General features: G+C 39.2%; 1 protein-coding gene across 17 annotated transcripts in view; it reads left to right on the top strand.

Moving 5' to 3' along the window:
* GTDC1 (glycosyltransferase like domain containing 1) overlaps window positions 1–15,000 on the top strand; it is a 209,085-nt gene that overhangs the window by 148,242 nt on the left and 45,843 nt on the right. For all 17 annotated transcript variants that reach the window (XR_010432042.1, XM_064661649.1, XM_064661643.1 and 14 more), the window contains one exon: window positions 14,614–14,723. Coding sequence is in view for 16 of the 17 variants with exons in the window: in XM_064661649.1 (XP_064517719.1) it covers window positions 14,614–14,723 (110 nt within the window). In the remaining variant the exon portion in view is untranslated. The remainder of the gene's footprint in view (window positions 1–14,613; window positions 14,724–15,000) is intronic.

Raw genomic sequence — 15,000 nt, 5'->3', positions numbered from 1 at the left:
CATAGAGTGACAGGACAAGGGAGAATGGCTTCACAGTAACAGAGGCAAGGAGTAGGTTGGATATTAGGAAGAAATTCTTGGCTCTGAGGGTGGTGAGGCTCTGGTATAGGTTGCCCAGAGCAGCTGTTCAAGGAAGTGTTCAAGGCCAGGTTGGACAGGGCTTGGAGCAATCTGGGCTAATGGAAGGTGTCCATGCCCATTGCAGGGTGTGGAACAAGATGGTCTTCAAGGTCCCTTTCAACCCAAACCATTCCATGATTCTATGATACTTGAAGGATGAGTATATTATGAGGAGGACAGTGACCAGTGTGGCATGATCCTCCTCTCCACCTCAAAAACTAGCCCACCAGCATTTATACATCCATTATTCCCTCTCACTGTCCCCAGTGAGGCCACAGACGTTTGCCAAACCTATTTTTTGCTGTAATTGAGGTACACCAGCATGTTCCTCAGCTCCCTTTGCATATAAGCATGACAGTGGATGTGTGAAGCTGCAAACCTGTTGCACCCCTGGCCACAGACATGTCATCCAGGTGGCGTGTGTGTAATTTTATTATAAGATTGGTGGCTCTTTACTTTACTCTTTCATGGAGAACACCTGCAATGCTGCTTTGAACTCCAAGTCATTCACCCAAACCTTATGTTTTTTCTTTTTCCCTGTGTGCTCTGTATCATCTCAGCAGTTAAATGCTTGATAAGAGAAAGTTGTCAGAAATCAATTCTTCTTCCCCTAATTGCAGGAGTGTGATAAAAAAAAATTCGCACGGGGAATCTGCAAGAATTTACACACACATGCAAACAAATAGCTGCTGTCAATTCACGTGGAAGATCTGATAAGGCTGTTATCTCTTGTCATACCTACCAGTGTGTGACAAGAGCTTGGGGAAGGACAGGGGGCAGGAGATATGGGAGCAGGAGGAACGGCGGTGGAAGTCACGATGAGTAAATTCAGAAGAAAAAACCACGCAAATCTAGATGGCAACAATTATCTGAAGATGTCTGGTGTAAGGGAAAGCGGTGTGTGCAGAGATAGTGCTGTACCCAGTTGTCTGGTTTTAATGTAGGGTATCACAAAAAAATGAGTGCATGGAGGAAAGGTGGTGTTGTCGTCACCATGTGGCTGCCCACTTGAGGACCTGGTCCTCTTCACTCTGAAGAGAGTCCTTGGAAAGGGATTTTTAATAGTATTTTGTCTTTATTTTATATATATAAAATATATTTTTAAATTATACATAATATATAACATTATATAATATATATGATATTTTATATATACATATATATAAAACACAAGTATTAAATAGTAACTTGTTCCTCTTTATCTTGGCAGCACAATACAGAATTGGTGTAGTTACTGTTTGAATTCACAACCATTGCATGTAGAGACACTTGAGAATACACAGTGACTCATATTTTCCTCATACTGTCAAATATTTTGGACCAAAGCTTATCCCATTAAGTTGCAGGTGTGGCAGGACAACAGAAGAGGAAAGAATAGGTGGTCCACCTAGAAATCACTTTTGAGTACCCAGAAGTGCCATTAGGCTCAACAGGCATCCTCTACTTTGTGAACAGCCTGCAGAGAACAAGTAGATGTGGTGAATAGATTAGACAGACTGAAAAAATAGTCTTAAAATGCAAGGGTTTATACAGCTTTAACTAGAAGGTACTAGGTAGGATAAAAAGCTGAAAGGATGTAAATTAACAATTTCAAGATGAGAACTTTTTAGCAGTGCCTAAGAAAATACTCCCAAAGAAAACAGTGGTCCTGGGGCTGAGATACAGATGACATGCAGTGAATGAACCTGTTTCATGAACATGTATGTGGATACAGTTGTGTAGAAGCTGACAACCGTCCTTCTTGAACACTTGAAAGTGGTCTAACTTCACCTTTATGCAAGCTAGGGTTAAGTCTGAGGGCAGATGCTAGTTTTTTAGAGTCACAGAATTGTTTAGGTTGGAAAAGACCTCTTGAGGATCATCGAATCCAACCGCTAACCCAGCACTGCCAAGTTCACCACTAACTCATGTCCCCAAGTGCCACATCCACACGGCTTTTAAATCCCTCCAGGGACGGTGACTCAACCAAATAACAAATAAGAAAGTTAATGCAATAATCTGAGAAGTTCAGCTTTAGCTGGAAGGCCAATTTGGAAGTGTCCGTTCTTTGGTTGTTCATTCAGTGAAGTCTAACCTTGAAATATCTTCCTGCAGCAGAGGGATTAGGGACATTGAACCTTTCCAGTGGAAGATGTGCTGTTCCTTGATCACTGTTTTTAAGAGCTTGTGGAAATGTTCAGCATGTAATGAAGGTGTGAAAGTTCTGCTGTAGTGAACACTTCAGCATCAATTCTTTCTTACAGCACATTTCCTCAAAGGGCTATAGGCAGTTGATAGTCCAGAGGAGAAAACATCTCAAATGATGATAATGGCAAGCAAAGATGATTTGTATTGCTTTTACATTCTTCAGCTGTAAATCCAGATATAAATTTGAGTATTTTGTTGTGTTTATATTATAGGCAGAGCCTGAAATAACTGTTCCAAGAGTTGGAACACAATTGGCCTTGTGAGCCTCTCTTCTGTTTCCTTCCTACCTGCTCTCTGATTGAGATGTGGGTAACTAGAGATTCATAAGAACCATCCTGTAGCTACAAACTAAATTACAACCTATCAGTTTTGCAAATTTTAAGGCAAACACTTCATTCTGTGATAGAATGGCAGGAATCAAGTGAAGGCTGTGAAATTCACCTGTGAGAGGCTGAGAGACCCGAGCTAGAGAGTACCAAGATCTTCCCTCACAAACCTTATGGAACACAAAAATATTTGGACTACCTGCACTTGTGTACACTTTGCCTTTCTATAAAAACTTGAATCTGTTAGTATTTCAACGTGAGTAGTTGGGATCTTAACTTAGAAGTAGAGAAGCTGAGGCAGGAAGTGAGTTACCACAAGAGGAAATGGCCTCAAGTTGTGCCAGGGGAGGTTTAGGTTGGATATTAGGGAAAATCTCCTCATGGAAAGGCTTGTCAAGCTCTGTCACAGGCTGCCAGGGGCAATGGTGGAGTCACCATCCCTGGAGGAATTTAAAAGATGTATAGATGTGGCCCTTTGGGGACATGGGTTAGTGGTGGCCTCAGCAGTGCTGGGGTAATGGTTGGACTTGATGATGGTTGAGGGCTTTTCTGACCTGAATTATTCTGTGATTCTCCAATCTTTTAGCTTTCCAATAAATTGCATGTTTGCCAGTCGTATCAAAAGATCCACAGAGGGCAGTGAAGGTGTTTGGGCTTGAGTGGTGTTTTTTCTCCTCTGGTTTCAATTGCCTGGGCTCCTGATTAATCGTCGAAGGAGTTTTCTCCGCTGGCATCGGCAGCGTGCGAGAGGAGAGAGGAACTATCTCAGAAACACAAAGAGCTGAAATATTTTGTGATCTCTTCCCACTCAGTTTTATCCTTCAAGTCGCGTTCCCTCAGTCGAGGGAAATAATTTCAGTTACCCTGGTCACAGCAGAAAGCAGTCCTCTTTTTGAATGCCTTTTTTCATTAATGTAGATGTGTTCCTGAGATGAGAGACGATGTTTCTTCTAATTACGGTTACATGTAGCTAATTTCCTTTTTTTAAAAGCTCAGTGTGAAAGGCAGTTTCCTTTAAAAAGGGAAGGGGAGGGGGGAAGAAAAAAGTGATACAGCTGATGTTCCTGTTGCCTTAGCAACAGATTTATTTATTAGGGTCTGAAATGACATGAGTTAATATACCACATACCTGCTGATCGGCAAACTCTCCTGTTTCAGCTCCAGTTGACAATTAAGTCCTGGACAGCTACAGCCAGGGGTTAATGTTACTCATTAGGAGAACTAGGTCATTACTGGGATATCAAGGCACTTAAGGCAGCATGGATAAAATACAAAATTTAACATCTCAAGGAGTGAGGGGTTTTATGTTAATTAACCTTATTTTCCTTTCATTAAAAAAAAATCTTTCATATATGCATATGACAGTGGATCAATTAATTGGGAAAGGGAAAAAAAAAAAAGAAGTAAGCTGTAGTTTACTTTCCTCTCCTAGTTGTCTTCATTTCCTTTGGAAGGGTTTCATTATTTTATGGAAAATTCTTATGTCTATATGATGAGTAAAAAGGGTATTAAAATTAAGAAGGGAATCATCATGGAAATCAGCTTTACCACAAGGGAATGAGCAAATAAAAGCCTTGGAAATGAAAATAAATAAGCTTTGCTAATACCTCACCTAAGGAGCAGAATATAAGCCCATCAGAGCTTGGAGATATTTAGAGGTACTTCTTTGCTTCTTTATTAAGCAGTTACATAGTTATTTGACCTTCAGAAACTGAAACTTTAGAGAACTAATTCAAGTTGTTGGCAAATATTCTATTTACAGGAAGCTGATTGCTGGCTTAGCCGACAGTAACTCCTGTAGTTAGTATTTGGCTTCTGATTTCCAGGAAAATTAAATATATTCTCTGAAAGTTTTATTAAGATATCTGAGTGGGAGTTTTAACTTGATAAGTCATGAGTGATTTAATAAAGCTCTCCTGAAAGCCTTTATTTACTAACTTTTAGCAGACTTCATTCTGATACTGGAGAACTTAATAGGCTGAAAAAGAATCGCATTAAAATGAAACTTATTTTTTTACTCACTGTCTCCCCAAATACACTTGGTTCTTTCACTTGTACTAAGCACTCCACTTTCTTTTCTATATTTAAGCTCTGTGGCCCAATTCTGCTTCTTATTGTATTTAGACCAATTTGGTGTAAAACTTTTCTCCATTCCTGTCAAGACGAGGTCGAAGCAGCCTCTTACCTGGGCTGCACTTAATGAGCCATTGTATCAGGTTGTAGGAGCACTGTTACCTGTTACAAAAGTGAAATTCAGGCCCTGTGAGAGGTTTTTGACTCCATGGGATGGTTTTACGTATAATAAAAAAGTTAAATAATATCGAGATTCGGCCTGAAATATCACACACAAAAACCTTCCTTCAGGGCCAGGTTGGGTTGGATTTGGAGTAACCTCCTCTAGTAGGGGTTGACCCTGCCCATGGCATGAGAGTTGGAATGAGATGAGCTTTAAGGTCCTTTCCCACCCAAGCCATTCCATGATTCTGTGATACTGTGAATCCCTCTCTGCTATCCAGCTGCTCACAGAGTAGCCACTTCAGTGCCATCCTTTGGAGCCTGTTACAATAAATGCTCGACCCATGATTGAGAAACTGATTTTGAGTTAATGTAAGACTACAAATGCATCACCTGGACGTTTGAAGATCATTTAGGTTTGGAACAGATGCATCAGTTTGCCTTAACAGCTCCGGTAAGCTTGGCTCTCCGTTTTCCCATGGCGGGAAACTCATTTTATGGTGTCTTTTCTCTTTCTTGTACAGCTGTGAAACCCAAGTCTTAGAGCAGAAACACACATGAACTGGTGGGATTAAGAAGTTCTCTCAAGGCTCTTCCACCTGTGGCTATCAAAGCAATCCTTTTCTACTCCATTCACCTAATCTGGTTTTGGCCTTTCAAACCTCTTCCTTCTGTCTTTGCCAGGCTCAGTTCCCTGGGCATCTCCTCATACGCAGTCATGTGCAGCAAATTTGCATCTCATTCTTCTCTAGTTCCTCAGTCTTTCTCTGTCTCCATCTTTTCACTCCCTGTCTCTGCAAGGGACTTTCAACAACACCCTGGTCCCTCTTTTCTCCTAAGGCCCCTTGTCCAACCCATGTTGTCCTCTTGGTCTCTTACACTGGTTTCCCATTTTCCCCAATATGAACTGGCTTTGTGTTGTATCTTTTCCCCATCTCCTTTACTTCTTCGCTCAGTTCCCTATTTCTTTGCCATGCTATTCTTTCAGAGCTGGTCATATTGATCAGATCCCTTTGCTTTTTTTCTGATTCAAATCTAAGAGTTTTAATCAGACTAGAAAAGCTTATTGCTTTTATATTCCTTGTTTATTTCCTTATTTTCAGTGCATGTGAACTAGTTCTTTAATCTGCAAAGTCCAGTCATTTTATTCTGAGTGCAGCAGATGAGTCACTGAAAGTGAAGACAGGATCTGTGTTCACAGTTCAGATATTAGATCCTGCCTGGGTTTTGGCAGCCTGACCTGCAGCAGTAGGACTGTCCTGCTCAGCTTTAGCCTAAGGTGTGCCCAAGACATGGGCATTGTTCAGTGACCAGGCACAAAAAGACATTTTCCAAAGGCCTGGCTACGCTTTTAGGAAGATTTCCAACACATGCAACAAAAAGCATATCTTGGACTGAAAACCATATACATCCAAATATTCAGTTCTTACTTGAAAACAAAAAGACGTTCAAATACATAAAACAGAGACTTATTTAAAATCTAATACATCCAAGATATGCTTTGCAGTTTTACTGGGTAGTGTTGTGTTTTGGTTTTTTTCATCTTGTTCTTGGACGTTCTGGAAAACTTTGGGCAGAACTTTTCTAGAAGATTATAGTCCAAGATAAGCCTTAGTTTTGGGAAACATCATAAGCAAGGACAGAAGAGGTTTTGTAATACAAAGTCCCAGGCAAACTTAGCAGATGGTGCCACCAGCCCCCATTGTAATTCACAGCACCCTGGATCAAAGTATGGGAATAGCCTTCAGGAGACAAAAATCAAATATTTCAGAAGCAAGTGATCTAATACTTCTCCTTATTCTCACCAGTAATAGGAGGGTTATGTTTCTTCCTTTAAAGCTCTTTTTAATTAGTTTCCTCTTCTTGCAACACTGTTTGACTCTTGTCTCTTTCCTTTCTCTTCCCTGTTCTCCTTTTCTGCCTGTTTTCACCCTTTTTCCCCCCTCCCTTTGTCCTCTAATCACTACTTTTTCTCAGCTGTTGTTGCAAAACCTGACTCAATTCAATGAGTCGATTCCTCGTTCTGAAAGCAGTGAGATTTGGGGTTACTTTTATCTTTTTGAATAATGAGTTTCAAGCCTTGGTCTTGGTGCCAGAAAAGTTCCTGATTGGGAGCTGTTATAAGGATGAGTTATCTCAGGTACCTGAGCTAATTACTCTTGGGGTATTAATCAGTAAAGACCAGGACTTAGTGTTTGACCCAAGCAAGTGATGGAGTATTAAACAGTTGTAACTTGGTAATGTGAATCCACCATGGAAATCAGAGAGGAGCCACTTGTAAGGTGGGATCACCATTTCCAGGCAAATCTGTAGTAATATAGTTTTTATGTAGTAATTTATATATAAATTTATATTTATATACAACTTCTTCTATTCTTTAAAGGAACCACTTGAGTACATGGTTATCTACTTATTATCCTATTCATAACCATTTATTGTTACCATTACATAACTTTTTTATAGTATTTTATAATTCAATTACAGTTGGGTATGTTGTATGTGGTTATCAGGGCTGTCAGAGTCACTCAGGTATTTTATCTCATCCCAACAACAAGAAATCTTTTCCTGTGTTACCTTTGGAACACTAAAGGTAGTTACTTTAATTTTTTTTAAATAAACTGTTTGGAGTTAGTCCCTAGCAGTTACTGGGTTTTGTTGCAGATTCAAATAAAATGGTTTTTTGTCTGAACCCTCTAATTTGGAGCAGCCAGGCTGTCCGAGTTGGAGTAAAAGAAATGAAAGGCATCATTGATTTTTACACCAGCATAACTGAGACCAAACACCAGTCTTTGTCTTCAAAGGTTAATCTCCCTTTAGGAAATAAGCAGGAGGCTCCATGACTGATGCTGATCCAGAGGTTTCTTTGGTTAGAGAACGTGCAATATTTTATTTTGAGTTTTTCCTTCATGAGTTCTGAGGGGAGAAGAAGAATCTAAACAATAAACTCCCAAGGTTCTTTTTTTTTTTTTTTCCCTTTTTTATGAATTTCTTGTAGATAACACGAGATAGGAGAAAATGCTTTTCCAGCGTAAAGCAAAAGGCCACCCATTTTTCTCAGGTCTGTGATTTGAACAAATCAGAGGGTAAAATACACACTCCTCACTGTAAATACGTCATGGGCTCTAATAGAAAATAAAACACTGTCTTTGCCAGTACTGTTTGGCTGCTTTTTGCCTCCCCAGTGCCATTTTTTAATTCCTGGCTTGCAGAGGTGTTCTGCAAGCACAGGCAAGGATTAGGACCTTTTTTGCTTGTAGGACCTCCAGTTGCCAGCTGAAATTTATTCTGTAGGGTCCTTTTTTTTCACACAAAAGCATTTTCTTCTACTTGACTCCATTTTCTGTGAACTGAGGGGGTATTAGATATTGTGGTAACTTTTGATGCTGATGATGCCAGACAATGTTTAGAGGCACAATTACAGCAAAGACATTTTATAAAGCAGATCAGCTGAAAAATAAAACTCACTGGACTTAACTACATATTTACAGTCTACCTCTGCCTCATCTTGGAAATGTAAAAAGAGGGGGAAATACTGTGATAAATTGAATAAATGAAAAGCAATTAACTTTTTCTTCATGTTTGCATTTCACAGTTATTTCTTTTTCCCCTGTTTCTTTTCTAATAGCTCTTTCCTGGCAGTAATATTTTCTCTTTTGCAGTTATCATGAGCATTGTTACCACAAATTTGGTATTAAAATTTTAATTTTTTTCTGTCACTTTTTTTCCTCCCTAATCTTAACATAGAAAATTTATATTAAAGTCATTTGATTTAGGAAAGTATTCTGTGAAAATAATTACTAGAATGTATTTCATTTGATATATTGAATAGGCTGGTAACATGAGTCCTCTTACTTTGAGAAGAATATTATTCTCCTAAGGTATTTACTGATTCTGATTCTCACCATATGAAAGCTCCTCTAAGACCATATCTTGCAGATGGGGAAACCTGGGCAGAGCTGTCTCATGGGAAATTGGTGTCAGGAAAAGACCAGAAATCTGCAATTCTCTGTTTTGAAGGCCAGGTTTATTTTTTTTGTGACTACATTTCTACTTTCTAACATTGTTGGATTACAGTAAACCTACATTCAGATTTTTCTGAGCTCAAGATTAAATGTGAAATATCAAAGTGTAATACAGCAAGTAGTATCATGCAATGAAAAAATCCCTGATATTGTTCTTTAGGTTGGGTTTGGCTTGAAGTGGAGCCTTGTTTTTAGTTCTGTAGGGTGTGCATACAAAGACTGCACCATTTATTCATGTGCTGCTGTTGGCTTCTTGAGAATGCCCTGGAAGATACAGGGAACAGGAGACTGCTGTCATATGATCCCTCTTATCAGCCTGTGGCCTTCTCATCACCCTTCCCACGGCCCTACCAGGTCAGGCCAAACAGGAAAGAACCTCAAGTTCCTGCTGTTATCACCCCAACCAAGAATGTTCCTGGGGTAAAGGCACCTTCCAGCTCCTAGCAGAGACTGTGCTTGCTTTTCTTCACCTTCTTTCTTTTGCATATTTGAACTCTGACAAGGGTTTTTGCAGATTTTCTGCCTGTTGCTCCACGGTGCTTTTGCTCTCCATCCTCTCTGTGCTGTGATTCCCTGTTCCTGCCACCACGTGCCTTTGCTCTCTTTATTCTCTTCCTCTTGGTTCTCCTCTTCTGCTTCCTATTTTATATCTTTACTGGTTTTTTCTGACCTTTTCTCTAGCACTGTCAAATACTTTCTACAGCTTCTCCCTATCTCCAAGTCTGCTTTTTCTGTATTCTTTCATTTTCCCAATCCTGTGCCTTTTCCTTTTTCTCTCCTGTTTACCCTGGATTTATCCTTTTCCTCCCTGGGTTTGGATATGCCATAATTTTTTAGTTTTCACCAGGAATATTTATTTTTTTTTGTGATTTCATTTTTTTTCTAGTGGTTCTCCTCCCCTTTACATTGCTTTGCCCACCTCCTCTGCCCTGTTGCTGCCAAACTCACACCTCACTATTTCACTTTCCTGAAAGTAAAGGACCAGTATCATTCATGTCAATGTCTGTGTCTTTGAAACATCATTTCCTTAATTTTTAATTATTGATTCTGTGCTCATGGGCTTCCCCAGCCCCCCATCCCTGCCCCTCACACCTTTCCTGTGCTCCTCTGCAGTCGTGCAGTGGTTGATGTCCCCTGTCCCCTTCTCCCTGGAGGTCTCTTGGCTCTTGTCTTTGATATCCACAACTGCTGCCCAGCGTCCTCAATAGTGAGTGATACTTCAGTGGCCTATTTTACCAGTTATTTTCTAGTAATCATTGTAGGCAGGCAGAAATCAATCTTTTAGCTCTTACTGCATGTCGTAAAAAAATTTAAAAAATTAAAAAATTCAAATGCTGCTTCAACTTCTGAAGATTTTTTGACATTTCCCACCTTTGCTCGTCTGACATTCAGGTAATTTTGTGAAATGGGGAGGCAGAAGGAGATGCACCCAGTGTGAATTGCTTGGATTTAGGGCACTCTATAATGTGAAATAGTACTGCGTGCCCTCACAATTTGGGATTCTCTCCTGCTGAAAATCTCCCATGCTAAATGTCCTAAGAAGATTAAGATCAACCCTTTTAATATTGCTTTTAGCTGAGCTTATTTGTAACCCTTTCAGAATATGTAGCACCTTAATGGTGGGACTCAGTGGTCTTAAAGGTCTTTTCCAACCTAAATGATTCCATGATTCTAAGAGATGTCACGACAGGGCTGTTGCTTTCACAAGCATTACATACTATATGTAGTACATAGTATTTCCTCAAATATTAACACTTTCTCCCCTGGTTTTGCACTTTTTGTTACTGATTAAATACGTTAACCCCAGGTTTTAATTTTTGTTTTAATATACTGCATTTATTTTACCCTTTGAGCAAGTCCTGACTCTTCTCCACAACCCTTCTACTTCCTAATTGCATTGCTTAGATGTGCCTTCTTCCAAATCCTAAATAACTATGATTATCACCATGTAGGATAAGTTTACATATAATTAAAAAATTAAACTAAAATCAGAGAAGACCATATGGGTCTCTTACTGAATTCAGGAGATGAATATGCATTGAATAATGTAAAGGGCCAAATTCTGTTAATTTTTTATATATTTTTTTAATGTTTTTCTCCATCATTGGGTATTTTACATCCCCGGGGAATAACTCCAGTGTAGCTGGTCTCCACGTACTCTCCTTCCAGTCACATCAGTGGGTAAGGCTCAAGGGCTCAGGCTGAATTCCCAAAATCCCTGAAGAGCAGAAGGGTGTTTTGGAGCCTGTTGCCATTGATTGTATAGAGGAGCATCATCCTAGTGCTATGAAGTTGCTTTTTTAAATCATTTGAGGTTGAAAAGAGGGATGTCAAGTCATCAATTAATCCTGACAGCATCCTTCTGTGGTGAAGAAATAATATTGTCACACCCATATTATGAACAGAGAATCGAAGGCAGAGATAATGGAGGCTCAGCACTGGTGCTGCTTCTCCCACCACCTTCACATTCCCCATTCAAGGACACTCTTCAAAGTTTTCAGATTACAAAGTTTTCAGATTACTAAATCAAGCTGAACCCTGGACCTTGTCCCTCTGCCCAGATCACTAAGCTTCAGCCAGTTCTTAAGCGAGAGTTCAGATCTCTCTTAAAGTGGGTGTTGGACTCAAAAATAGAAAATCCTGGGTAAAAGAAATGTAATGTGCAGTATCTGAACAAGGAGATGGAATGTTTCCAAGGCAGAGCTCTCAAATCTGAATGTAGGTATGGTGTCTGTGTCTGTTTTGGGGCATTTACAGCTGGAGTTTGGTCATTCTGGTATTTTCATGTTCTTGCAATGAAATTTAGAGCATCTTCATCCCATGCCCAATTCTTATTTTTCATTTATCAGATGCATATCAAATCAAGTGAAAATACAAAAGCATTTCAAATACCTCAACTGAACAACAAAGCCAGACCCTGGAGTCACATTAGCTTGGTTTTTTTCCCTAAACAAAATATCTTAAAAAAAAAAAACTTTGCATTTTAGTACCGGGCTTTTATACTGTTTTGCAGTTCTTCTTCGGGAAATGGAGTATATATAATTAATACTGTTTAATAAAGCTCAAAAATGCAACAGATGCAGCCAAAAGTGCACATCATTTTGAGCAGATCTTTACAGAACAGACATTCCATATTGTGTTCATCTTTTTCCACGATCACTGCTATGGCAATCTGGTGTGTTTAGCAGTTGTTGCTGAGTAAGGCAGACTGGATTGTATATGATTTTCTCCATGTCAGCCAAGAAACAGAGCTCTCTTCTTTTTGATGCAGCAAAGAGGTGGTCTTGTACTATTTATTGCTTTCTACCAGGAGCAGCTAATACCTGTAGTAACCTGCAAGAATAATAATACACTGCAGTCTGTAGGTGCAAGGACTAGAAGCTTTCTGTAGGTCTTTACTGAAAATAAATGGGTTACGGGGTAGAGAAGTCACAGGAACTAATAAATCAAATCAGATGAGCTCCCAAATAGAAAAGCTATAAGATTCACGAAATATATAATTAAAATCTGTGAGTATCACCTAAAAGTGAAATATTTTAAACGAGGGTATGGAAGGAGGTTCACCTACAGCAGAAAACCCATAAGAGAGGCTCCAGTGCAGAGGAAACGTTTCCCCTTTCAGCATTCCTTCTGGGTGCCAAATTTTCCTTCTGTTCTTCCCCACCTATTAAACAAAGCTGCAACTTCCAATTCCTATCAGTTTTCCTAAATATGTGCAGCTTATGTGGCTTCGCCGAGCTGTAAGGCTCCGTGTTCTCCTGCCAGCTCCTTGACAATGTGGCTCCAACAGCATCCTCCACTTTTGGCTGCCTCTGGGACCCCTGGTCTCTTCTGGAAAGCGAGAGGGAAAGCATATCCTTTGCTGGAAGGACTTTTTGTGACTGTGAAGCTGATAGCGGGGCTGTGAAGAGCTTGGAAAGATCTCTGTCGGCATCGTGGCTGTGGAGTCTGCCGGCTCAGGGATGCGTCGGTCCATCGGGATGAGCGGATCCGGGGTGGGCTCACATATAAAGCACCTACAAAGCCTGTCTTTGGGAAACTGAGGCTGAGGGGAAACTTTGTGATGAATTTCACTGACTCCCAGCATCAAGGCTGTTTTCCTTGCAAGCATTTACAGTAGGGGGATGTTCCTCTCCAGCCAAATCCAAATCCTGAATTGCGATCCCATGTCCCACGAGCTGGGCATTTGGAGGGAACTGAATACTGGCAGCATGTTTCTGCACAGAAGTTACCTACCAGAAACAGGTGGCTCTTTTAGGAGTGAGGATGCAGTAAACTAATAGACAAAGATCTGGGATCTTTGCAACTGGGAGAAACCCACTTTCCAAGCCAGTGCTCATATCCACTTCGGTTACTGGAACCGCCGTGAAAACTCCTGGTTCACAGATGTGAAACAAATTACGGAGCTTATGCAGTTGCATTCCTCCTTATTATTGGGAACAAAACAAATCTGGGGAATGGAGGACTTCTTAAAGTGATTATTGTCTGGCTTTATTTTAAGAAAATGCTACTAATTCTGAAAGCTCCCCAATTCCTGAAGGTTTCTCAGCCTAGGGAAGTCGCATTAATTATAAGATTAATTTATTTTAATTCCCTAAACCAAAAATATTGACTGAAGGAGAAATTAAGACGTGTAGAGCTGCAGATGTCATTCGGCTTCAGATTTCCTGAATGATATAATTATTAATCTTTCATATAGCAGAGTCACAGACCTACAGATTCATTCTGCAAAATTACTCTGTGAAGAAAGACACCAGGACAGCTGAGCTATAGATTTGCTCTTAATACAGGAAGGAAAAAGGTGGAATTTTCTAAATAATAAATAAAACCAAAATATTTTAAAGGCATATGGTGCACATCTGTCTGAAATACAATAATTTAAAGCAGAATAATTAAATGCAAGATATAATATTCACCTTAGAGTGAGGAAATTATCTCATTTCTTTTTTAATATAAATTGTAAAATTTGGAAATTTAGATCATTTACGATACCTTTTGAACCTCTCATTTTGTGCTAGTAAAGGAGATGGATTAGAAAATTGGGGAGTTAATTTGTTTTTATGTAAACCTGAATTGTGTTTCATGTCACTGAGTGTCATATCCATACAAACCCTTAATATTATCTTTGGCTGAAATTATAAATAAGTACAGGTTTCTTATATTCTGTTTTAACTTCTAGTTAACTTCTTAAAAGTCTAAAGGTAGAAAATGCCTTGTGGTAGTTTATTCCTTTCTTTACCTAAAGCACTGAATGGATTGGAAGCTTTTCATGAGTATAGCATGGATTCCTAAAATTCCAGTTTGGGAAATCCTGTGCATTTAGGGAGAGTTTTTGATTGACCTATTTCTCCTGAAAAAAAGGGTGAACTGTAGTAGAAGTCATATACATACTTTTGACAGGCAAAAAAAATAGTTTTCTTCCTACCCAGTTTTTTAAAATGCTTTTGCCTTCAGTTGAGTGAGATGTTACTCAGTCCTTCTCACTTGGTAATTTGCAGAGTGAAGGAATCAGTTTAAGGTAGGGAAGAGAGAAGAATCTGATGGAATTGTGATCCTGTGTTGAGGAAAATGTTCAACTATGCAGTGTAAGCAAAGAAAAGAGAGAAATTACATTGAGGACATTTAGTCCCCAAAAGTACAATTTAAAAGAAATATTGTTCTGATGAAAAAAAAAAACAATTCCACAAGTAAACAATACTGAGATAAGTTCTGTTTGTTTTAAGGGAACATGACAAAGACCCTGAAACTTTCTTTAAAGTCCTGATGAAGCTGAAAGAGGAAGATCTGCCTTTCCATGTGTCCGTCCTCGGAGAGACTTTCAGTGAAATTCCAGGTACCTTTCCATTTTTTCTTTCCAATAAAATTAACATAAAATAGATGCTTCCATAAGTAGCTTTCATGTATGTATTTTCTTTTCTTAGTGGAAAGAACGTGTTTAAAATCTTCCTACTTGTAAAACTAAATAATATTGATATATTGTAAAATTAAAATTATTAAACATGGTAAGCATTTTTTATTTTACTTGTCAGACCAAAACTTTACTTATGACTTCTGGTTCAGTAACACTTCTAAATTTATTTACATAGAGAGATAGGTGTGAGTGATTGGAT

This window comes from Pseudopipra pipra, chromosome 7 (genome assembly GCF_036250125.1).
Source record: "Pseudopipra pipra isolate bDixPip1 chromosome 7, bDixPip1.hap1, whole genome shotgun sequence".
NCBI lineage: Eukaryota > Metazoa > Chordata > Aves > Passeriformes > Pipridae > Pseudopipra > Pseudopipra pipra.
Note: the sequence above shows the minus strand (reverse complement) of the source record. Positions and strands in the feature narration are given on the sequence as shown.